This window comes from Pleurodeles waltl, chromosome 10, assembly GCF_031143425.1.
Source record: "Pleurodeles waltl isolate 20211129_DDA chromosome 10, aPleWal1.hap1.20221129, whole genome shotgun sequence".
Classification (NCBI taxonomy): domain Eukaryota; kingdom Metazoa; phylum Chordata; class Amphibia; order Caudata; family Salamandridae; genus Pleurodeles; species Pleurodeles waltl.
Window position 1 is genome coordinate 1,064,337,280 of NC_090449.1, and position 26,895 is coordinate 1,064,364,174.

The 26,895-nt window shown below is 45.7% G+C and overlaps 1 protein-coding gene across 1 annotated transcript; it reads left to right on the forward strand.

Annotated features, from left to right (window-relative positions):
* Positions 1–13,915: 13,915 nt before the first annotated feature.
* LOC138262231 (vitelline membrane outer layer protein 1-like) lies at positions 13,916–20,555 on the forward strand. Its single transcript, XM_069212090.1, has 3 exons — positions 13,916–14,127; positions 18,672–18,778; positions 20,163–20,555. The coding sequence occupies exons 1-3, from the start codon at positions 13,927–13,929 to the stop codon at positions 20,455–20,457; spliced, it is 603 nt and encodes a 200-aa protein (XP_069068191.1). The 5' UTR covers positions 13,916–13,926; the 3' UTR covers positions 20,458–20,555.
* The last annotated feature ends 6,340 nt before the right edge of the window (positions 20,556–26,895 follow it).

Consider the following 26,895-nt stretch of genomic DNA (forward strand, 5'->3'; position numbering starts at 1 on the left):
TACTACACCGTGAATTGGTGTGGCTGGAGTTAAAGCTGCGCTCCCTAAAGAAGGATGTCACAACTCAAACGATTGGTCTTGACTGCCTCTGAGACTTTCAGTAAGAACACAGAGAAGCAGAGGCACGCCTAAGCAATCACGACTTAAAGCACTACCTGGCTAGGCAGCATGCTGAAGGCGACCGCTCGGGTAGGCTGTTGGCATGGCTCGTCTGGGACAAACCCCGACACACCCCAATAGTAGCCATTAGGTTGGGTAGTGCGGCTTGGCCACTACCCAAACTGCCATAAGTGATGCCTTTTGTGACTTTTACCATGTACTGTACACAGTGGGCCCCGCTCCTGCCCTTGGGCAGTTGGAGGCATTTTTGGGGAGTCTTCCTTTGACTCAGCTCACTCCCCTCCAAAGTGCAGAGCTGGATCAGCCGAATCATCTCGGGAAATACAGGCCTCACTAGCACAGATAGCCTGGAAGAAAACACCAGGTACAGATGGCCTGCCAATTGAATACTATACCACCTACTCTGCACTTCCTACCTACCTCTGTTAGAGGCATTAAATGAGGCATGAACCCGCGGTCAGCTCCCAGACTCCCAGCGTGAGGCGCTCATAGTAGTCCTTCCCAAACCAGGACGCGGCCCTCTAGATGTGCACTCTTACAATCCACTATCCATGCCTAATCTTGATTGTAAAGTGCTACGTAAAATACTCGCAAATAGACTACTTCCCCTGATCAGCAAACTGATCCACAAGGACCAATATGGGATTATCACTGGACGCAGCACTTTTCTCAACATTAGATGCTTCTTAAGAATTCTTCATGATACCCCACAGGCCGACTCTGATAGGGTGGCAGTTTCCTTAGACATTGAGAACGCCTTCGACACCCTCAGCTGGGAGTTCCTCTTTTTGACAGTACGACGCATGGGTTTCGGCCCAGGGTACTTGAGCTGGGTTGTACCCTGTACTCTAACCTCTTAGCCAGAGTAAAAATGGGTCGTTCGATCTCTGATATTTTTCAGATACACAGGGGTACCTGCTCTCGCCATTGCTATTTGCGATGGCTATGGAACCTCTTTCCTGCCTTTAACGCCTCCAGGCGCAGCATTGGGGGATCCAGAACTTAGACACTCGCCACATTGTGTCACTTTATGCAGATAATGTGTTGATATATCTACGATAGGCAGCATCTTCCCTGCTGAATTTGATGGCCCTACTGGACATATTTGGAGATATATCTTGTCTAAGGGTAAAATGGTCAAAATCCTGCCTGTTCCCCATTGCTCAGGTCCTGGCACTTTTAAGAGTTGCTCTCCCAAGCCATCGCCTACAATGGTGCCCTGATTCCTTCAAATACCTCAGTATACAAATGTATCACTTCAATGATGACCTCAAGGAGGGCATTCTGGGTCATGCTATCCATTTTATTCGGGGATTACTCCCCTTCTGGTGCTCACTACCACTCTCTCCCTGGGGACGAGTGGCGATGGCTAAGATGCTCATACTTCCCAGGCTGCTGTATTTTTTTGGTGCACTTCCAGTAGTACTCCCTAGATCCTTCTTTTATGAATTACATGGACTAATGTTAGGACTACTCTGGGAAAGTGACCAGCGCTGCATAGCTCGAACTACAAAGCCACATCTGCTTAAAGGGGGAAGTTTAGACATGCCAAACTTTGAGTTATACTACTCTGCAGCGCAATTGCGATAGCCTTTACACTGGCTTAGTGGTACCTTCACCTCGGAAAGAACATCTATATGTGCAAGATTGGGCCCGATTGGTGTATATACCTGGCTGTCAGACCGCGAGCGCCCTCCACCGAAGGGTTCCAATCTGATGACCACGACTCACATATGTTGTCAGTTTGTGCAGGGCCAATCCCTCGTCCTACCCTACACTCCACTGATCCCTCTGACCCGATACCGGGGACACATGTCCTGGCTGAGCACCATGACTTGACCCTGTGGGCTGCAGCAGTCGGGAACTTCTTCAAAAAAGGGACTATTGTGTCCTACTAGGGCATTATGGAGGCCAGTGCTATAGGCCCTGGGCAGTTCTTATTATATCATGCCATTCTTCAGGTGGTGCGTGATACTTGGAGTACAGGCGATGCAGAGCCACCACTGTCGGCCATCCTTCATGCATTATTACTGGGGTTAGGTCAAAAACGTGCTATCTCCCTGTTGAATGGAACTTTATCCGCAAGTGCCCACACTGCTATGGAGGGAGCGTTGGACTGCTGGAATGTAGTCCTCCCAAGGCCCTCGACCCAAAAGTCGTGGTTGACAGCCCTTCAACAGGTAAAGGAAGATTTCATAAATCCCTAGATTCCGATTCACCCAATTTAATTATCTGCATCAAGCATACTTATCCCCCCAAAGTATTAAATGCATGTTCTCCTTAATGAACCCAGAATGCCTATGCTGTGGGCTGTGGGAGGTGGGGTTTTACCACGTGGTGTGGAATTGTCCCCCTGTTTAATATTTTAACACTTTTATAATATAGTGAGTGACCTTTATACCTTCACTTTTTAAATAGCTCCACTTTATTCCACGTTTCTTTTCCTCTGCCGATGCCCGTGTTTAAAGGCTTTCGGCAGTACCTTTAGTGACTGCTATTTTTACTTCTCAGGCCCATTTTCCACCCGCCATCTTTGTTTGCGCTCTAGATGTTAGGCATCAATCTCGGATGCACTATATAAACAGCTCTTCGTGCCCGCCACGCCACTGGTGCGCCAAAGGCGCACCTAAGGCAAGCCTGTCCTCGCCCGGGAGAGCCCAGAGTCCAGCCATATTGTTAGGAAGACCTTTAAAAGGCTAGTTTACTCACGCCAACAGCTGTTGGCTTATAATGACACTCATTTGGACATATCTCACTCTGTCTTTATCCTTAAATCTGTTAATTGGTCATGTCACAGCTGTCTCCCATCACTAATGTCACTAACCACTTAGGAAGACTCTTCTTGGTTAATTGTCGCTCATTGTCTGCAGATAGCCTTCACATTCTCTCTCTTCTAGAGGATCACCGTCCTGACATATTATTTTTGATGGAAACTTGGTTCAATGAAGGCTCCTCCCCTATAATATTAAAGGCTCTACCTCAGGACTACTCAATTATTCGTTTAGATAGACCTCATGTCAGGGGTGAAGGTATTGCCATCATCCATAAAAAGTCCATCAAATGCTCCACTACTCCCTTAGACATCCCTGGATGCGAAAGCCTGCTTTTTTCCCTATATCTCAGTGCGACATTTACCTTTTCAGGACTACTCCTTTATCGTCCTCCCGGCCCTCATGGGAACTTTTTACAAGCCCTACCCAATTTTGTAGCGAGCATTTCTTGCAACCCCCCCAATTTTACCATACTCAGAGACTTTAATATCCAGGTCGATAATATGCACTGTTATTCCGCCAAAACGCTCCTTTCGAATTTGGCGGCACTAGACCTGTCTCAGTACATTACAGGACCCACCCATAATAAAGGCCATACTATCGACCTAATTTTCAGCAAACTTTCTGATCTTCTCTTCTACACTCCTATGCCCCTTATCTGGAAAGATCATTATTTACTTTCATTTACACCATCTTGTGGAGCTCTTTGCTTTCACCAACCCCCTATAAAGACAACCGCTCATCAATGGTCAAAATTAGACTCTAGAAGCTGGCAGGATACTCTCTGTCTCTTATCTTTTAACCACAGTGAACCCAACATGGACCATGTAGAATATTTTAAAAATTGGATTTCTACCTCCGTAGACACTCTTCTTCCGGCCAAGATGACTATTAAAAGGCCCAAGCATAAGCCTAAACCTTGGTTCACACCCCAACTGCTGGAACTAAAAAAAGAGTGTAAGAAGCTAAAAAATAAGTTGTAGGAAAGACCACAGCATTTCCTCAAAAAAAGTATATAGGGCAGCTATCAGAAATTACCATGAGGGTATCAGATCAACACAATCCTCATACTCCAGTACTAGAATAGAACAATCCGTTAATGGTCAGAAAGAGATCTTCCATATTTTCAAAGAACTTACCTATATCTTTCCGGATGATCCGCCCATAGAGGCCTCTATCGATCATAGTAACAAACTGGCAGTTTTTTTCCAGGAAAAGATCATTGATATCTACTCCTCCTTCCCGGTCACAACTAGCCATGAAACAGATGGAGATTTGTATGCTAACATCCTTTTGCAGCGGTTTTGCTCGCAGTTTTTCAGCCTCTGACAGAGACCCTTGTCACTAAATATCTCCACAACATAAAATCGGGATCTCCCCTCGACCCTGCGCCCCCTCTCAATCCTAGCACTGGCTTCCAACACAATTTCACCTCCTCTGACAGTTATTCTTAGCCATCTTTTAACCTCAGGATCTCTACCCCAATTCCTTAAACACGCCGTGGTTAAACCCCTTTTGGAAAAACCTAAGCTCGACCCCACTCTGCTTAGTAACTACAGGCCTATTGCTCTTCTTCAGATTCCGGCGAAGATTATGGAAAAACATGTCAACAATCAGCTGACATGTAATCTTGAAGAGCATGAACATTTAGATCCTTCTCAAATGGGATTCAGGCCCCAGCATAGCACAGAATCAGCTCTATTAGCAGTCACGGAAAGCACTCGCCAATTGCTAGATCATGGTGGGCATGCAGCTATCATCCTGTTAGACCTCAGTGCCGCTTTTGACACTGTGGATCATAACATTCTCCTGCAAAGACTTTCCGCTATAGGTATAGAAGGCTCTGCACTGGGCAGGCTCTCTTCATTCTTGAAAGGTAGAACCTTTCAAGTCCTTGACCGCTCATTTCTGTCCACAATACTCCTCCTTACATGTGGTGTCCCTCAGGGCTCTTCATTGTATCCCACTCATTTTAATATTTATCTTTCTTCTCTAGCTAAAGTTGTGGTACCCCACGGCCTTTCTGTAGTTACATGTGCTGATGACGCACAGTTAGTAGTCTCAATCTCCACTGATAAGGGCCCCTCCCAAACAAATCTTTCCCTCTGTTTGGCTGATGTAGCCAAATGGATGACTGAGTCCAAACTCAAACTTATTGATGGAAAGTCAGAAGTAATGATTGTGGGCAATTGTGCCCCCTCCAACTTCCCTGCACTAATACCAGAGGCTCTTAATAACCTTCTGCCCCCTAAGGATCATATAAAGAGTCTAGGCTTTTGGCTAGATTGTCGCCTTACGATGGAGCAGCAATCTAAGAAGATTACCTCATCTTGCTTCTGCCTCTTAAGAACCTTAAGGGAAATTTTCAATCTCCTACCTTTTCTTTCCAGAAGAATTCTTATCCAGGCCATGATATTGTCACGACTGGACTATGGTAATTCCCTTTTTCTTAGCTCCCCAGTTTGTACAAACTGCGGCTGCAAGGTTACTTATGAATATACCTAGACATCTATCAGCCAAACCCGCCTTAGTCTTCCTTCACTGGCTCCCCATTAGACATCGGATCAGTTTCAAGGCCCTATGCATGACACACAAAGCCCTTCACAATAAGGGTCCTCAATTTCTCAGGCAAAACATTTCACTTTATGCTCCTACAAGGACTTTGAGATCTTCCACCGCCCAGTTATTTCATATCTCTTGATTCAAGAGATCGTCATGGGGAGGTAATTCCTTTTCAGTTAAGGCTGCTCATCTTTGGAATTCCTTACCCTTGGAGCTCCAACAAGAACCTTTGGAACTTCCTTTCCGGAAAAAATTGAAGACCTTTCTATGTTCATCATAGCTTTTCTCCTTAATATCCTGGTTTTGAGCTGTCACCTACCTCTTAGCGCTGGGAGGCTTTCGGGTAGCCATGCACTTTAAAAATCATTTAAACTAAACTAAACTAACTCCATAGCTGACCATGCAAGAGATAGCTGCAATAAGTGCAGATTTAGCAGGAAATGCGTTAAATCCTACCCCCGAATCATATCTCCTCAGGCTCTGCCCCAAAGGGGACAAACATCTCCACAGGTTTATTGACGTGGCATTTGTGCTTTTGAAGTGGCTTATAGCAGTGCAGTGGAAGGTGCCTGTAACACTGGATACCACTTAATCACTCCAAGCCCTGAAGCAATGGGCACGGGCAGAAGCAAGTGTGCTGCGCTCCTTGAGGGATAGAGGCCTGGCCCAAGGGGGGCTGTGAGACATAGGACATATTTGTGATCAACATAGAAGCCAAGAACGACACTAACATCACCCCCCACCCCCGAGGAGGTGGCTCACTGTCACATACGATCCTCATGCATGTGGACTAACTTACACAAGGGCAGTACATTAGATCACTCATACGCCACACTGGCTTGATTATGACATAGTTCTCTCACGGTTAATGAGTCCCGTATATTGACCCCTACCAGCACGGCCCACTGCGCCATCACCCGTACTGCTCCATACATTAAACAGTAGACTAATTTCCCCCACAGGCAATCCTGCCAACCTTCTCTTTCTTACCCTAACTGCGTGGGATTCAGTATTAAATATGTTCAATTAATTATGTTTAGATTAATTGATTAATGTATAAAATGCATGTGCGCCTCATTATAATTTGGGCACTATTTGTGACTTTCCCCTTCCCCTCTTCTCTTTTCATGGCTCTGCATTTGTTGATGTTGCTGTTTCTGTAAAACAATAAAAATAGATTAAAAAAAAATCCATCAGCATGGAAAGGACTAGGTTCAAGTAAACATTAGTTTCTGCAATCTCAATCCAGTGTTTAGCCGCATTAGGGGGATACACACTTAGCTGGGTAGCCGAGTTGTGGACGTGCATTGACCATCCAGAACCAAGCTTCCTTTCCTATCACTCGTTGACTTTTCGTTTGTCTTTGATCCTGTAGAGCACTCTCCTGCCTTTTGGCGGGGTGTACGCCAAACAAATACTATATACACACATGCGTAGCCGGGAGCAGCAGTAATGCAGCAAACATCCTAGCGCATAATTTAGAGTTTGACGGAGGGGGTTACTCCATTACAAACTTGACAGATATCCCGCCCGCTGTAGTACATTTCCATTATATACTATGGAAATCTTAATACAGTGGACGGGATATCCGTCACTTTTGTGCCAGAGCAATCCATCCACCAAGCTCTAAATCAGGACCTTAGGAGGAAGTGAGTTCATAAGGGCATGGGCGTCATTTAGGGGTTGGCACTGCCTTTGTGACCCCTGTCCTCAAGAACTGACTGGCCGTGGAAAGCATTAAGCAGTACCTCTGTATGCTGGTGTCCTGGAGGCCAGTTTTTGATGCTATGGGTGGCCGCTGTCACTCCCTCAAGGTGGATATGTTCTTGGAGGCCCGGCCAAGCCTCAGCAACCCCTGCCCTGAATAAGACAGGGGATTAAGGGGCACCAAAAGGGAGAGTAATGCAGATTGGTAGTTGTACTAAGTGAGGGAATAACAACATTTTTGAAGTCTTTCCAAACAGAGAGAGGTAGAGAGTATGGGTGCATGTTTGTCCATGTGTGTGTTTTAAAAATCCTGGTGAAATCCATCAGACACCTCTCCATACCTGACTGAAATCACCCGCACCCAACTATTTATAACAGAATACATTTATTAGGGGGAGTGTAACTCCCCAAACAGCCCCTATGAAGCTACATCCCTGATGCAAGTGTTAGATTCAAGTCATTCAAGCAGGAGTGAAAACCAAAGTACAAGCGGTTTATTCATTATGGGGTTCAAACCAGAGTTCTAATCGGATGTAGCTCTTGTGTGTTACTTATGTTACGTAAGTCTGCCTGTGCCTGTCTCAGATGTGGCTATGAGTTCTGTGTAGTGTTCATCAGACATTCTAGAACTGATAGGGCAGATTATAAGTAGGGCTCCCGGTTTTATGGTACTTATTTGTTAAACATTTCCGTATGTATTTATCCATATTTATTTTTGGGCCATCTAATAAGTATTTGCTCATATTTATTTTGTGGTTTCCAAATAAGTGGAGTCAAAAATTTTAAATTTCCACATTTATTTAACTGATAAACATGCACTCGTATTTCGATGTTTTAACAAATGCAGCAGCCAAATATAGCAAAACAATCCACCCACAGTTAACTATTAGCAATTTACTACAGACATATTTTGAAGATATCTTAATCTGGTTAACTCCCCATGTCTTGAAATGCACAACATACAACATGGAAGGTCACTCATTACAAGCACAATTTTCCGTATTTTTCCACTTTCAAAAATAAATACAGAAAGGAAACGTGTTGCTTTCTGTCTGTATTTATCTGTAAAAATCAGTAAAAATTGAAAACTGGGAGCCTTAATTATAAGCTCAGCCTTCCTGGGTCAGTTGGCCTGAATGCAGCTCCTATTAAATGTACCTTACTGCCACATTGAATCGGTGTCATCCCATAAGTAGCCGAAGTGGCTACCAAGGACTGGGCTGCATAGATTGCATGGCTACCAAGGACTGGGTTGCACAGATCACGTGGCTACCAAGGACTGGGCTGCACAGATCACCTTGGCTACCAAATACTGGGCTGCACAGATCGCCTTGGCTACCAAGGACTGGGTTGCACAGATCGCGTGGCTACCAAGGTCTGGGCTGTACAGATCACATTGGCTACCAAGTACTGGGCTGCACAGATTGCCTTGGCTACCAAGTACTGGGCTGCACAGATTGCCTTGGCTACCAAGGACTGGGCTGCATAGATTGCCTGGCTACCAAGTACTGGGCTGCACAGATCGCTTTGGCTACCAAGGACTGGGCTGCACAGATCGTGTGACTACCAAGGACTGGGCTGCACAGATCACCTTGGCTACCAAGTACTGGGCTGCACAGATCGCTTTGGCTACCAAGGACTGGGCTGCACAGATCGTGTGACTACCAAGGACTGGGCTGCACAGATCGCCATGGCTACCAAGGACTGGGCTGCATAGATTGCCTGCCTACCAAGGACTGGGTTGCACAGATCGCGTGGCTACCATGGACTGGGCTGCACAGATCACCTTGGCTACCAAGTACTGGGCTGCACAGATCGCTTTGGCTACCAAGGACTGGGCTGCATAGATTGCCTGGCTACCAAGGACTGGGCTGCACAGATTGCGTAGCTACCAAGGACTGGGCTGCAGAGATCGCATTGGCTACCAAAGACTGGGCTGCACAGATCACCTTGGCTACCAAGTACTGGGTTGCACAGATCGTGTGGCTACCAAGGACTGGGCTGCACAGATTGCATAGCTACCAAGGACTGGGCTGCAAAGATCACCTTGGCTACCAAAGACTGGGCTGCACAGATGGTGTGGCTACCAAAGACTGGGCTGCACAGATCGCGTGGCTACCAAGGACTGGGCTGCACAGATTGCTTTGGCAGACCTGAGCACACTGAGAGCTGAGGTAGGGGGGAAAGTGTGGCTCAGGGTGACCTTGGCTGATAAGGGCAGAAAGGGACGTCACACACATACAACTATTCAACCTAGACTTGGTGCACTAAAAGCTGCTGACAGAGTTTGGCCCACTGTCCTACAGAAGAGAACTGGTACTAATATATTTTGTCAGTTGTTAAAAATTAAACACTAGTGATGCATCTGTTTGTAATTAGCAGACATAGAAACAGTGTTATTCATAACAAAGGAAACGCATGTGGGCCTGGAAAATGATGGTTATGGTTATTGCTAGATAGAGAACATTGATGCCAAGGCTAGATGGTGCCCAGACCTGGTTTACTACTACTGGTACTGGCATGATAGTTGTGATGGTTTTGAAACATGAAATATTCTATCTCTTTTTTTCGTCCATACCTGCCAAGGTTCCCAGGCCATGCGGGATGTGCTGTTCCAGTGCAGGTTTTTCCCTTTAAATTCTGGGACTTGTAGTCATGCATTATCATGTAATAAATACAACTACAAGTCCCAGAATTGAAAGGAGAAACCTGGACTGGAGCAGACGTCATGCATGGACCTGGGAAACTTGGCAGGGCTGTTTATTTCACCAAATGTTGGAAAGTGTGGTGTCTTTTGCTTAATGGCGGCTGCACATCGGTGTCTGTCTACTTGCTCCTCTACTCTCTGCAGCCTTATGAATTTTGGAAAACATGATTGTGTATGCTGCCTGAAGCCAGTGCTAGCAGGTGTAGTTACTCACCTCTTAGCAGTACACACACAGATCTCATTGCTTTGCTAGTAATGCATGATTTGTGAGTGCTTGAAGTAAACATGTTTGTGTGAGAGAGAGCCTGTGTATATGCAAGTGTGTGTCTGTATGGGTGATCAGGTGTGAGTGAAAGTGAGTGGCACTGATGGGTAGTGAGGAAGAATGAGTGAGAATGAGTGTCAGTGAGTTAGTAAGAATGTAGTAGGTGAGTGAGAGCGGGTGAGTGAAAATGAACAAGTAAGAATGAATGTGAAGGTGTGTTAAAGAGTGCGAGTGAGAATGAGTTTGACTGCGGGAGAATGAAGTGGTGAGTGAAAGTATGTGGGACTGAATACGAGTGATGAGTGAGAATGACTGAATGAGTTAGAATCAGTGGGTCAGAGTGAATGGGAGTGTTAGGTAATGAGTGAGTGACAGTAAGAGTGATTGTAAGTGTGAGTGAAAAAGCATGAGTGAGCCATAGTAAGCATGAATAAGAATGAGAGTAAATAGGTAACAGAGGGTAAGAGTGAGTGTAAGATAGCGAGTGAGAATGAATGAGTGCAAGTGAATGAGAATGAATACGAGTTAGTGAGTGTGAGTGATTCATGTAAATGAGGGGAAGTGAGAATGTGGTGTTAAGCTTGCAAATCTGCTGTTGGACCATGCACACCGAAGGTAATTCTTGCTTGGAGAGGCACTATATTGGTGCTAGCGTAATACAGGTATTTCTTGTCATATGGGGCACCAATGGAAATATGTTTGTTCTGACATTTAAGAGACATATTTTAAATAAGGGTCACCCATGCTGCTCGGATTGCATTTATGGCAACACTCTGACTTGAGCATATTGTAGCTTAGGGTATGTTGTTTTAGCACAAGCTGTAACCCATACATGTCAGGGCACACATAATAAAATGCTGAACTTCACACAATCAATGGACGTAGTTTTTGACATATAAAGGCACCCATGGCACATTTTGGAAAAACAAAAGTGTCAACTCCTGGAGAGCATTCAGTTTCTCATTGGTTGGCAGACCATGAAAGGGCCTATGGCTTGATTTAGAGTTTGCCAGACGAGTTACGCTGTCACAAATGTGACGGATATCCTGGCCGCCTTATTGCGATGTCCATATATATATAATGGACTCCTAATACGGCGAACGGGATATCCATCATGTTTGTGACAGAGTAACCCCATCCGTCAAACTGTAAATCAGGCCCTTAATTATTTAATGAATGCCCCATCAGCACATATGGATTTGTTTATAGCAAATTTATGTCAACAATGTGCTTTAACTACTATTATTTGACCTCATTTTTTCACATTTGTCTAGGGGTGAGAACTCTCCCGAACTTCTCTACAAGAAGTCCATCTCACTTGCTTTGTTCACTTGCTACAGCTGAGGGAAAGTGTTATGCTGCCGTACTTTCAAAGATCATGTCCGACCCCTAATATAGGTGATATCTGAAATAGATATTTGTCTTGTATTGTTATATTAATTATGCAGATATTATAGAACTTCAGCAATGTCAATTATTGTGATGTCATCTGGGTTAAGGGCATGCAAATCACTTCCTGGGAATGTTCAAATTCAGAGGTTACTTGATGGCACTTCCTGTGATGTCATTAAGGTCAAAGTATGTGTGATGTCACTTCCGCTACCTCTGACACTTTGGTGAATCGACGTTCATGCATAAAGAGTGGACTCCAAAGACATTTCAAGCGGTTAGCTGGTGGAGACCTTTGCTTAGGGCACTAGACAAGTAGAGATCCTAGCAGAATAGGGATGTTTTGGCTATTAGCTATTGGCTAGCTGGGAGACTTTGCAGGAGAGGGGGGCTGTTGAAAACTGGAATGTTACAGGGCTTCACTCGCAACCCAGAATTGTAGTCCACCAGCACTGACCCAATATCCCATGTGAGAAGGGGGGAGATGGATGATTGGTGATTGTATCGTGGCACGCTAGCCCAGTGCTCTGGTGATAGGCACCAATTATGCTAAATCACTTCTGTAGCGAGGTCGGGTACGATGAACTCTTCAGTTCTAGATCGACAGTATTTCTCCAGAGAGCATTAGCAGGGTTGGATGGCATCCATCAAGCAGATTCAGGGCGCTAGAATCAGCCCAGCATGAAGCACTAGGTGATAACCTAAGTCGGCAGAGAGCTGAGCATGGGTGTGTAAGGTAGCAGTATGAGCGTGGCTGTCACTCAGTGTCTCATCAAGGGAGGATAGGTCATAACGGGAGGTGTAAGAATGAACCAGAGGAGATATGGAAGATGAGAGGGGACGACACTGCTCTGGCTGGGGGGAGGGAGAGTGCAGAGACAGATTAGCAAGATCCATGTTAAAGGGAAGGGTTTATGTGGAAGATGGTAGGTGGTGGGTGAGAGGTGCTCAGAAGAGGGTCTCTGCTGAAGAAAGGATTGAGGCTTCATGGAGGAGAGTTGGTCCAGGGTGAAAGGGTGTTCTGAGGTCAAGAGGAGCTGTGCTGAGTGGATGAGAGGAGTCCGGAGAGTGATAATAGGAAATTAATTTGGAGAAAGTCAGGGGATAGAGCTCTGAAGAGTCTAGTAGGCTTCATAGGTAGCAGAGAGGGAGGTGGAAACATAGGAGCAGGATTTTAACTGGAGCTGATAAAAGTGGGAGCCTCTAAAAGGGGGTGTGGCCAAAGAAGCCCAGCTAGGGATCTTTCCTAGAGGCCTGGCCTATGTAAGGTAGACATTTAAACTAGAATCCGGTACTTCCCATAGCGTGCCATGCTGCCAGTGTTTTGCCGCCTCCGTGAGAGCTTTCTGATATTACATCTAACAATATTACACAGTAACCGACATGCTCCTAGAGCCAGTTGGACCTATTGGCTTTGCCAATGCTTCTTAGCAGTATCCGATCAATGAGTAATAAAAGTGATTTTGTTGTGAATAATTATAGCTGAAAATGTTTCAATTCTGAAAATATGAGACAGTGAAATAAGCAATATTAAAGTCTGGAAGTTTGTAGTGGTCTTCGAAGTGTCTAAATCACCCTGCCTCTCCCTGCAGTCTCTCTATTCGATATGGCATATTTCTGCCCACATGCTACTGAAATCCCCAATTTGTACATTCAACACCTCATCTCCTTCTTCTTCAGCACTCTCTTTTCACTCTCTCCTGCATGCACTTTCCTTGCATCACCTTCACTTCAACAATCCTGTCCATATTTCAGCAGCCATCTAGCCCCTTCACACACTTTTGCAAAAAATCACAATTAATATTGGCACACATGACCACTGCCCTGTCCGATCTGTAGAGAGGCCTAGGATTGTATGAGCATCTATTCCAAACACCTTTATCTGAGAAAATTGCACTTGCTTGGCCTCTGCTCCACAGCTGTCAATCATCAGAGCTTTCAACCATCAGAGCTTTCAACCATTAGAGAGCTTTCAGTCATCAGAGCTGTGAACCATCAGAGCTTTCAACCATCAGTCTTCAATCATCAGAGCTGTCAATCATCAGAGCTTTCAATTACCAGAGCTTCCAGTCATCAGATCTGTAAAACATCAGAACTGTAAATAATCAGAGCTATTCAATCATGCCCCCTTATAAACCCACCCCCACAGCCTGCACTCACACAGCCACAGAGAAGCGACTCATTCCACAGTCCGCAGGATACAAGAATAATCTCCCGCATGAAAATAAAACCCTGCAGCCCCACTGCCCCTTAGTGGCCGGCTGGTGTCTGAACCCTCCTCCACAGATGCCAGCGGGCCCTGCACCTCCCACACTGTGTGCACAAGGAAGGTGGGCCGGGGCAGGTGTATAAAAGGCCTTGATTCCCAGGGAGGGAAAATTCTGGCCTCCTCTGCCCCTTGGAACATGGTCTGGCTCCTGGGCCTCCTGTGCGCCGTGGCCTTCTGCCTCCAGTCTGCCCATGGCACCGAAATCAGGGCCAATGGCACCTTCTCGGGCAGACAGTACAACAGCACCATCGGTGTGACCAACGGCGGCCCCTGGGGGTCCTGGACCTGGATAGACATGTGCCCGGAGGGGTCCTATGCCACGGGATACAGTGCAAAGGTACGGTCTAATGTCCCGGGGGCCCTCTGTCACTTCTGAGATAGTGCTTAATTTGTGCTTGTTGTTTACGGTACGGAGCACCGGCACTTATTTTTGAGGGCCGGCCCTTAATTTACTCCCTCAGGCCTTTATTGCGAGCAAAAGACACATTTGGGAAAGAGGGAGAATAGAAAAACGAAAAGCGTCACAAATGGAGAGAGCAGAAAGCTGCAAGAGTGAGCGGAAGGGGCAGGGAGTGGCTGTAAATGGATTGAAGAGGCCCGAGATGGCTTCAGGATTACGCTGCCTTACTATTCAGTTTTTGTACATTTAATTGCAGCAGCCGCGTATTTAAGAGGAGGGCTTTGAGCACCGGCACCTTTTTATTTACAAATTAAACACTGGGTGGAGCACTGTGGGTACAGGAAAGGAAGACGTGCTGCACTCAGACTTGTTTACAGTACTGTACACCAGCCTGACTGTGCTTACGTATGCCGGGCCTGTTCTGTCTCACCAGTACTATACTGCAGTACTGTGCATGCAGGAAAGGAAGACGTGCTGCACTCAGACTTGTTTACAGTACTGTACACCAGCCTGACTGTGCTTACATATGCAGGTCCTGTTCTATATCGCCAGTACTATACTGCAGTACTGTGCATGCAGGAAAGGAAGACGTGCTGCACTCAGACTTGTTTACAGTACCGTACACCAGCCTGGCTGTGCTTACATATACAGGTCCTGTTCTGTCTCACCAGTACTATACTGCAGTACTGTGCATGCAGGAACGGATAAAGTGCGCACACGCCGACTTGTTTACAGTACTATACACCAGCCTGACTGTGCTTACGTATGCAGGGCCTGTTCTGTCTCACCAGTACTATACTGCAGTACTGTGCATGCAGGAAAGGAAGACGTGCTGCACTCAGACTTGTTTACAGTACTGTACACCAGCCTGAGTGTGCTTACATATGCAGGGCCTGTTCTGTCTCACCAGTACTGTACTGCAGTACTGTACATACAGGAACGGATAAAGTGCGCACACTCAGACTTGTTTACAGTACTGTACACCAGCCTGACTGTGCTTACATATGCAGGTCCTGTTCTGTCTCACCAGTACTGTACTGCAGTACTGTACATGCAGGAAAGGAAGACGTGCTGCTCTCAGACTTGTTTACAGTACTGTACACCAGCATGACTGTGCTTACATATGCAGGTCCTGTTCTATATCACCAGTACTATACTGCAGTACTGTGCGTGCAGGAAAGGAAGACGTGCTGCACTCAGACTTGTTTACAGTACTGTACACCAGCCTGACTGTGCTTACATATGCAGGTCCTGTTCTGTCTCACCAGTACTATACTGCAGTACTGTGCATGCAGAAGTGGAGGAAGTGCAGCACTCAGACTTGTTTCAGTACTGTACACCAGCTGGACTGTGCCTCCTTCCTGCTTACATATGCAGGCTCTGCTCCGTCTCACCAGTACTATACTGCAGTACTGTACATGCAGGAAAGGAAGACATGCTGCTCTCAGACTTGTTTACAGTACTGTACACCAGCCTGACTGTGCTTACATATGCAGGACCTGTTCTGTCTCACCAGTACTATACTGCAGTACTGTGCATGCAGGAAAGGAAGACGTGCTGCACTCAGACTTGTTTACAGTACTGTACACCAGCCTGGCTGTGCTTACATATGCAGGTCCTGTTCTGTCTCACCAGTACTATACTGCAGTACTGTGCATGCAGAAACGGATAAAGTGCGCACACTCCGACTTGTTTACAGTACTGTACACCAGCCTGACTATGCTTACGTATGCAGGGCCTGTTCTGTCTCACCAGTACTATACTGCAGTACTGTGCATGCAGGAAAGGAAGATGTGCTGCACTCAGACTTGTTTACAGTACTGTACACCAGCATGACTGTGCTTACATGTGCAGGTCCTGTTCTGTCTCACCAGTACTGTACTGCAGTACTGTACATGCAGGAAAGGAAGACGTGCTGCACTCAGACTTGTTTACAGTACTGTACACCAGCCTGGCTGTGCTTACATATGCAGGTCCTGTTCTGTCTCGCCAGTACTATACTGCAGTACTGTGCATGCAGGAACGGATAAAGTGCGCACACTCCGACTTGTTTACAGTACTATACACCAGCCTGACTGTGCTTACGTATGCAGGGCCTGTTCTGTCTCACCAGTACTATACTGCAGTACTGTGCATGCAGGAAAGGAAAACGTGCTGCACTCAGACTTGTTTACAGTACTGTACACCAGCCTGAGTGTGCTTACATATGCAGGGGCTGTTCTGTCTCACCAGTACTGTACTGCAGTACTGTACATACAGGAACGGATAAAGTGCGCACACTCAGACTTGTTTACAGTACTGTGCACCAGCCTGGCTGTGCTTACATATGCAGGGCTTGTTCTGTCTCACCAGTACTATACTGCAGTACTGTACATGCAGGAAAGGAAGACGTGCTGCACTCAGACTTGTTTACAGTACTGTACACCAGCATGACTGTGCTTACATGTGCAGGTCGTGTTCTGTCTCACCAGTACTGTACTGCAGTACTGTACATGCAGGAAAGGAAGACGTGCTGCACTCAGACTTGTTTACAGTACTGTACACCAGCCTGAGTGTGCTTACATATGCAGGGCCTGTTCTGTCTCACTAGTACTATACTGCAGTACTGTACATCCAGAAGTGGAGGAAGTGCAGCACTCAGACTTGTTTCAGTACTGTACACCAGCCTGACTGTGGTTACATATGCAGGGCCTGTTCTATATCACCAGTACTATACTGCAGTACTGTGCATCAAGAAATGGAGAAAATGCTGTCTCATTATGGAGGTACAGCAGGCCTGCTCAGAGGGGAGTACTGCTCCATTAGAGCTACAGTAGCCCTGCTCAGTAGAGAGGTAAGCTCCATTAAAGGTACAGCAGCCCTGCTCAGGAGTGAGGTACAGCCGCCTTAGAGGTACAGGAACTCTGCTCAGGAGTGAGGTAAGCTCCATTAGTGGTATAGCAGCCCTGCTGAGAAGGGCGGTACAGCCTCGTAAGAGGTACAACAGTACTGCTCAGGATTGAGGTGCAGCTCCACCAGAGATATAGCAGCTCTGCTTAGGAGGGAGGTACAGCCCCATGAGAGGTATAGCAGCCCCGCATAGGAGCGAGGTACAGCCCCATGACTTGTAGAACAGTACTGCTCAGGAGGCAGTAAAGCTCCATTAGAGGCACAGCAGCCCTGTTGAGACGAGAGGTACAGCCTCATAGGAGATACAGCAGCCCTGAACAGAAGGGAGGTACATCCCCATTAGAGGTACAGCAGCTCTGCCCAGGAGTGAGGTCCCACCTCCTTACAGGTATAGCAGCCCTGCTCAGGAGGGAAGTACAGGCTCATTAGAGGTACAGCAGCCCTGCTCAGGAGTGAGGTATAAGTCCATTAGAGGTACAGCAGCCCTGCTCAGGAGGGAGGTATAACCCCATGAGAGGTACAGCAGTATTGATCAGGAGAAAGTACAGGTCCAATAGAGGTACAGAAGTCCTGCTCAGGAGTTAGGTACAGTCCCATGAGAGGTACAACAGCCCTGCTCGGGAGGTCAGTTGCAGCCCCACAAGAGGTACTGCTAGGAGTGAGGTACAGCTCCACCAGAGGTACATCAGCCCTGCTCGGGCAGTCAGTTGCAGCCCCATAAGAGGTACCTCGGCATTCAGGCGTGGCCTTTCCTTTAGGACGGAGGGGCCACTCCCCCCAACCTTTTGCCCCTCATGAAGAGTGTCTGTTAGGCTGGACAAAGGTCAGCCTGACAGACATTCCTCATGTTCAGCTCAGGCAGCCAGGAGTGAGACATGCGCAAGTTTCACAGACTCCTGGCTGCCTGAGCTATACTTTGCTGGGCTGAAGAGGTCACAGCTCCTATGGGCGTGACCTCCTTGGCTCAGCAAAGGTGCCTCGAGGCCCTCCCCCCTCGATGACGAGGGAAGCGCCACCCATTGACTCCAACCTGGGCGCTCCAGGTTTAAGCCCTGAAGTGCCCAGGACGAGTGTCAATCAGTGACACCTCGTCACAGAGTGGGGTGGGGTCAGCAGTCTCACTGACCCCATCCCACTCTGTGACGAAGTTGGGACTGCTGCCTTCCCTCATTGGCTGACCTAAGGTCAGCCAGCAAGAGAAGGCAGCAGTCCCAACCCTGCTGGGACATCAGAGCTAAAGGTAAGTGTGTGTGTTATTTTTAAATGAATGTTTGGTGCATGCATGTATGTTTGAATGTTTATAAGTGTTGTGAATGGATGTGCATGCATGTGTGAATGAATGAGTGTGAGTGTGCTTCCCGCCCACCCCCCTCCCACCTAAAATTGCCGCCCGCCACTGGCAGCAGTGCAGCCCCAGTAAAGGCACAACATCCCTCCTGCTGAGTTGTGCACTGTTCCCCTGCATGGGCTCCATGCTTTCCATTCTTGTTTCCAGGGCAGCCAGCAGTCACCCTGTGTGCACTCCTTGGTGTGCCCTGCTCTGTGCAATGTAACACGAACAGTGATGGTGTACTTGTGTTCCTTTATTTCAGGTGGAGAAGCACGTCGGCGCCAGTGACGACACCAGCCTTAATGGGATCCGACTCTTCTGCACAAGTCAGAATGGTGTGGCCTACACCATTGAGTCTTCTGTTGGAGAGTAAGTCTCTTCTCATACCTCAAAGTAGGTCTGCAAGGATGGAATAAAGCTCTATGGTTGAAGGAACTCTACTAGGATGAAATACATACCCACGAATTAAGTAAGCCACGCAGGTTAAGTAAGCTGAGGTCTCCTCTACCAAGTTGAGTCCTTTTGTAAGTAGTAAGAACCTTCAGCTAAGGACTTTTAGGTTGATGTAAGTGCCTTCGACTGCCAACTGCTCTGTTGACGTAAGTCACCTCTTCTTAAGTCTGTTTCTTTAGTGGAAGTAATCTTGATTGAAGTACACAACCTCAGCTGTTGTAATTATCAGATATTCATGTAAATAAGTTGAGCTGAGTCTTCAATAGGTTGCCTTTGTTAAAGTAAGTCTTTTCAGTTAAATAAGTCTCCTCGGTTTGACTAACATCAGGATGGTTGAAGTTAGCTGTTTCAGTAGAATAGCTTGTGGAAGAAGTAAATTGTTTCATTTGATGCAAGTTCCTTCAGATGAAGTCATCTCTGTTGAAGTAGATCAGTTCCTCGAAGACTCTTCAGTCGAACGTAAGTCACCTTTGCGGAAGATAGTTGTTTCAGTACAAAGCCTTTTGTTCCTTCTAGTAAACTCCCCCTTCTAAAGGTACTTTATGAACAAATTCCACAATTTTGTCAGCACTCATTTCATTGGAAATGTTGCAGTTATAATATGAATCATGTCATAGAATATGTCATTACTCATGCCATATGTGGGGTAAGTAGCAGTGCATGGCGAGGGCAGGAGTTATAGTTATCTTAGGGCATGAGTGAAAGAACTCCTATTTTACCAGCTGCATTTCTAGGGTTTTGTGCGAGTAAATCAAGAACCTGGCTATAATTTAATGTCCCTGTAACTTTTGTTTTTTTCAGTGAATTTCTAAGGTTTTTTAAATTCTATTTTCTAAATATAACGTCCCCGTAATCTTGAGTTCTTTCAGCGAGTATATATATACTAACTACCATTTATTCACGGTGACAAGTAGTGTTAATAGCAATTTAATATTTTATAGAAAATACACAAAAGGGTACAGGAAAAAGGGCATGAGGTATATATTGGCTATAAAACACATGCTATATTCTACCTATTGTTAAGAATGAGCAGATAACACAAAAAACATTAAATTTAATTGAAAATGTAAGGTATGTAGATTAATAAATGTTGAAGTAGCAGCAGGAGATAGAGAATACTATTAGTAAAAGTCAAGGCTTAAACTTCCTTGTGCATCATGTATTTTAAAATGTTCTTTGTTTCATAAGTCCAGATGTGCTCTGCTCTGATCCAGATGCTCTATGCTTGTGATCCTTGGAATACTGTTCTGAACCCCACATGAAGACCTCCCATGAAATCTTCTCTTCTGCTCCTCTCCAGGTTTGGCGACTGGTCGCGGGTGACTTGGTGTCCAGCTGGAAACTTGAAATCCTTCCAGTTAAAGGTGGAGGAGGACCAGGGCGCCCTGGACGATACCGCCGCCAACAACATCAAGTTCCGTTGTACCTCGGGCGCCATTATTGAGGGGCCGGGTGGAGACTTTGGCCAGTATGGTGGCTGGAGCAGCAACTGTGCAATTGGTGGAATCTGTGGCATGGAAACCAAGATGGAGCCTTATGGTGGGGCCTTCGTCGACGACACATCCATCAATGATGTGCGCTTCTACTGCTGCTAATAAACCTCAGTGTGATGTGTCGAGATTTGTAAAGGACAGATCTGATAGATCTAGTCTTTGGAGTGTTGCAATGCGCAATAAATAACATTACACATCTACTTTCATTACTTGTCCTCCTTTGAACCAAAGTCTCTCTCTTTCTCTCTCTCTCCACCTCTCATCTCTCATTGCAGCTTTGACATTTCCCAGCACAGAAGCCTGTGTGAAGCACCTGCCTGTTGCAATGCCTGAACCGCACGTAAGGCTCTCAGTTTTCACACTGAGAACTGAAAGCTGCAATCACAGCTCTCATGACACTAAGACCATTTTACTACGTTTGCAAAGGGTGACGTCAACGTCTGAGATCTGACTTGGGATGATGTGCAGTCCCTTATCCCAGTGGACCCACAGAACGAAAGGGTCCACTGGGTTCAGTGGCACCCTGTAATGAATGATAATGACTTTTATAACTCATCAGTGTTAGCAGGGTATTGAAGCAAAGCATAAACACTGCACACAGTCTACACACTTGCAGCCAGACACACGAGAAGGCCCTCTGGCCTCGCTACAGAGTTAGAAAGGGTGGAGTGACTGTCACAAGACCCCAACGGATGCCAATCCGGAAAGTTGATTTTGAATGTTCTGTAAGTGAAGTATAGTCTACACCCAAGCCTAAGTTTAAAACGTGAAGATATCTGAGTCTTAGATACAGGTTATTTCTAAGGGTGGGCGGAACTCACGGAGTTTCATGCCTCGGAGTTCTGTGGAGTTCCATTAAAACACACTGAGGTTTCGTGGAGTTTCCAAGCGTGCGGCATTCGGGCATGTCCCACTCCCTCGCTGATTGTTAGGTCCGGGAGCTTCTTTCGCACTGTAAAATCAGGGTGAATCAGCGCGGACGGCAGCACCCAGAGGGCACCGCTTCTTTCTGCCACTCGAGTAGATTTTTGATTTGAGCGTCAGCTTTCTCAGCGCGAACAGTCGTGACCTGCCACGCCCACCCCATATAGAAATATCTCCGGCAGGCATTCTAGCTCCCAAAAATTGCACTAGGGGATGCAAATTCTCAATTGCGCTTGCCAGCTTAATATTGGCGAGAAAAAAACTCTGCCATGTGGCAGTTGGCAGAGTTTTGCCGGAACTCTATGTTCCAAGAGGAACGCATTGTGGACAAAGCTCGACGGACTCTGCCGGGGAGCGGACGTTTTCAACCACCCCCAGTTATTTCCTCCTTTACACTCACAGGCTAGTTTTTTGCTTAACAATCTACATCCTATGGCAAGAACTGGGGGGCTTTGTGAAGCATCCAGCGTTTTCATGCCCTTGTGCAGTTTCCCCAGGCAAAACAAGTGCTCCTATTTGCGTTCCTGGGGTCCAGGATTGTCCCAGACTCTTTTTCTCAGTGTAATTTTGTCATTCTTCACACCTGACATCTGAGCCTGAAGCTCAAGTTTTCTTTAAAGGCTGTTCTTGATACTTCGAAATTAAATTATACTCAAAGAAGATGAGAGAGAGATGCAGTGTGTGGGTGGTTACAAAAACCTTTTATTCAATGTATCAAAATCCATTAAGGTCCGATTCCTATTAGTTTTTACTTTAATGGTTTTTTTATACTTAATCATGGCTAACACGGATTTCGTCTGGTAGGTTTCTTTTTCTAGAGTGTTATAACTATCATAAGAAGAAGGTTGTACTTGTGAACCATTAAATAGTCCTTTACCTGGCTGTAATGATTTACAAAGTACTTGAGTGAGTTTATAAAAAACACCACAAAACCCAGACATAGACAAACAGGTGATGACAGAGTTGCACAAATAACTAATTGTGAGCCTTGCTGAGGAAACAGTCGCATAGCTTTGAAACAAGCTCTCAGGTAGACCAGCATGGTCTCTGTTTGCTGGGTTGTTTACAGAAAGTACACTGCAGGGCTTGGCGCTGTAGGTCCCAAAAACCTTGGGGTAATGGACAGTAAAAGTTCAGTTTCACAACTCCTCAACGCATACACCACACCACTCACAAATATCCAAACCCTAACCGCTCACCAGGACTACCATTATAATGATCTCTTTAGACACCAAAGGCCTCAAACACCCAGTAAAGAAAAATAACATCTCTGAATGCTGTAATAAATTAAAAGCAGATATAGCTTTCCTGCAAGAAACAACATTGGTTACTGCAGAGCTCAAGCTGTGAGGAAGGTTGGGTTTAAGAAATAACTTCCTCAGATGCCATAGGTGAAAGAAATGGTGTCATCACATTACAATCTGGATGCTCGTGACATACAGGTATCACATCGGAACATGAAGTTAAAAAAAAATAAGTGCCAGGGCCCTCGTCAGGAGGCCACCACAGCTTGCACCACACATTTCCACTGTCAGCACTACCAAGGACAGTACTTACACAACTAGTAGCCATCACACTACTACAAGTGTGTCGATTCAAAGTGTTCGACGCCTGCAAAGATATAGGAGTAGCTTGGGTGCCAGGTATTAGTTGTTTTTAATGTGTATTGAGTTAATAAACAACTATTCTGCTCATCTTTAAATTTGACAAACAACGCCACCATGTGGCAGCTGTCATAAGTGCTGGTGTTGACAATTAATTCCTGGTGCCGAGCACCAGAAATCACCGCCTCAAATTAAACACTGATGATGAGAGGAGATGGCTTATCAGTAGTCTCAGAAATGGCATTAAAGATTTGTCTGCCATAAATGTATATAAATGTAGACGCACCAAGCGCTGACTGTCCACAATTCTGGCAATCACAAAATTAAAAAAACTTCACTCTTCCCTTATGATTTTCCCACTGCACCTTTCACCTACCAATAGATGGTACATTAGACAGACAATCATGGTCTAAATTCAGACTTTCCATGGCCCACAGACAAATGTGAAACCTCTACTCATCCCACAAATGTAACGGTGCCTGAAGGCTACACAAGCAAGATGCCAGTGACTTCACCTTTTTCCTAGGCCTTCATCAGGGCTACTCATGTACTGGCTACCCACTCGTAGTCTCTAGATCACAGAGCCAACCACAGAACCTATTGTTGTCTCAAACCACGCTTGCATCACAATATTCTTGAACAAGGACTCCAACATATTCAGAAACAAATCCTGGTTCATAAACCCAGAATTGTTGGAGGATAAAGGTGATGTCAGTGAGTTAAATAAGCACATAAATGCTTCTTTCAAGATGATAAGCCTCCCCTGCAGTAATCTGGGTGGCCTTAACATGCTACACCACCAGTGATGATTTCTCCATAAGGAAAGGGGAGCGTTGCCACCCCGCACACTGCGCACCAAGTGTGACAAACATAAAATGGCAATGAAATGATTTAATTGCCATTTTATTCTTCCCCCAATGTGCGCGTTGCGGTGCCCTGGGCCTGAGGCAAAAGACATGGGGGTGTGACCTCTGCTGCTGATTGGTAGCAGAGGACTGGAGCAGTGGGTGGCTGGATGCTCCAAAGTGCACATGTCACTTTGGCTGCTTGTTTTTCGCTGGCCAAAGTGCCATGCGCACTTTGAAGCTCTCCACTCAGCTGTCTAAAGGCAGCTGGGCGGAGACCAAGCACAGGCCTCCAGGGCCTGATGGAGCATCCAGCCAGCCCGCTCCACCCGATCCAGGTGCTTCTCTCATGCTGGTTAACATGAGAGCAGTGTCTGGGTTGGTCATGGGAACTCCAGAGCATACTGCGGTTTGCAGAACACAAAGGAGGACGTTCTGGGGTCAGTAAGTACCTTTTATTTTAATTTAACTTGGGGTTTGGAGGGAAATTATAAGATGCATGCCGAGGATGAAAAGAAAAATTACAATTAAATTAGATATTCTTTCCATAGAAATCAAATATATATTACAAAAACATTGGCAAACTAAAAGATCGAAACACCTAGGCACACTCAAATGCCTTAAATATAAATACAACAAAATTGTAGGCATGAGAGCTCATTATGGGTACAGACGCAAACACAGAAAACGGAAAAACGATATTATCTCCAAAAGTACGGAAAACCTTTGCTGCTTATCTAAAATGTAAACAAAACAGGAAAATAATCTCTAGTATGAAGGACTCATCTGGGTTAATCGGAACTGAAAATGAAGATATTTAAAAGATTTTCTAGAATTTCTAGGAACCTTATACAAAGCCAATATTTCTATATTAAAGAAATAAAGCTTAGAATTCTTAAACACCATAATTAACAAACACTCTGAAATCTGCAGACAAAATCACCCTAAACAAACTTCTTGAGAAAAAAAAGATTGTTTGTGCCATCATGTCCATTCCCCCTGGCAAACACCAGGGTCAGGAGGCTTCGCAATTAGTTTCTGTAGGACAATTTGTGACCCACTAGAAGCTGCTCTCAAATAATTAACCCCTCACAGGAGAGGTTACAGGAACATCTGCAGAGGCAACTATTGTCATTATACAAAAAGAAGGCAAAGACCATTGAAACCCAAAAACTACAAGCCCATACGCCTACTCAGTACAGACACATTCATTCATCGAGTCATGTAGCCCTGTTTCCAATCTCCATCCATCCCATGACTTGGCAAGGGTCTATAATGAAAAATTTGTTCCAAAAGCACACCCTATTTGCATTTTTTTTCATAAATGTCTTGGGTGGAGAACCTCGACCCCACTACTACTGTCCAGGCTTACTTACTCCAGTCGCTCGCTGTGTGCAGTGTGAGAGCTCGCGGGCCTGCTTTAGGTTCTGAGCCCTGCCTTGTCGGGGTGGAGGGAAAGATGTCGGAGGCTTCCTCTGACTCAGGGCCAGACTGGGAACCCAAAGCAGCCCTGGCAAATGTTGTCAGAGGAGCCCCCATAGTGTGCATAGCGAGCGAGCCTCACCCCTACAAGGGGGCTTGGGGACAAGAACATTTAGAGAAAAATGGCAACACAAGTGCATTCTACAACACATTTCTCATTATTATATATTTAATTGCATTCGTTTTTAAACCATAGTAAATGATGACTTTGCAGTGCACCAGGATACAGCAATCTTTATTGGGGCTCTTCAGTGATTCCCTTCCCATCACTCTATAACAGTTCCACTCATCTCTTCATAGCCCCTCTCGCACATATATTTCATTTGTTTTATAGCGCCTCTCTTACCAGTGTAGGGTGTTGGAGCACTTTACATCACACACACATACAGAGACAATGATTCATACATGTGTAAATCAGTGTTTAGAAAATGTTATACAAGACAAAGGAGACTACAAGGTGTCATATCGTCCACACTGGTGGCATTTTTAAGAGTGCTTGGTCTGGAGAAGCATAAACTCAGGATTCAGAATGTAACTCAGCGGTTAGGATTGACTTTACTAATAACAACTTATTTTTACCCAAACAAACCCTTTTTAGCAAAATTAGGATAATCAAAGACTGGGAAAAACATAACTTTCTAACCTGCACACTGCAGTTTGCATGTAGTTCCTTGATGGCAGTTCATAGCTCACTGTGCTAGATTATGATAGTAACTTATGAACTGCGCAGTAGCAAAAGGATCTCTTTGACAAAAGCAGTAACCCACTGAGCTATGCACATAAAATACTGTTCTGTAATCTGCATAGTACACACTCTTTGCAACAGGCATATTAACCGTCTGCACTACCTTGAATGAGTCAAAACTGCCGCTGGACAAAACTCCATCTCTCTCCAGCAGGTGCATTAATTACCAGAGCACTAGAGTTATCATGGCACCTTTATCGTTGCTGAAAACTGTTGGATATACAAGGAACTCTGCAATGCATTTAAAACTGCTGCACAGCTACAAAACCAGCCTTCCCTCTCCCACCACCAGTAACAAAAGTGTCCCCCACTCTTCCAGCCCCGCTGGTAATCACCTGATGCCCGGTACAGCCAGTACAGCCTTGCTCTGACTGCATATTTTGCGTCTGTCATTCAGGCAGTGTTTCCCTCCATCCCCCGCTCTGTGACATTAACACTCTTGTGATAGAATAGTGGGTTCATTATCATATGGGTGCAGACCTTTATAACCAGGAGCACACATTACGAGAGGGTGAACTGGAGCTGGGATGCAAGGTCCTCCAAGCTCTTCAGAGACTGGCATTCTAGCAACCAGGTCTGGGAATCTTGTGAAAGGTATCCTAGAACTGATGGCACTGTATGCCTCATTCCCATTCCTGGAAGGGGCACGACCCCTCTAAGTGCAGCTCAACCCCCACTGAAGCCCAGAAGTAAAGATGAACATGTGTGTGCTTCTCTTCTGTTGAGATGTACCTACCTACACTCCAGAAGGGGAATTCACTAATGGACCTCTTAACAATGTAAAGCACTTCAAATTACCTTCCTGAGGAGGGCTGGAAGGAAAGAGGACTGCAGAAAAGGAGAAGAATGCAAAGTGTTGATCTGGCAGCTCCAGAAAAGTGCAAAATGTTAATGGAATGTAAATGTAAGAAGGATTTATAAAGTGCATGGCTACTCAAGA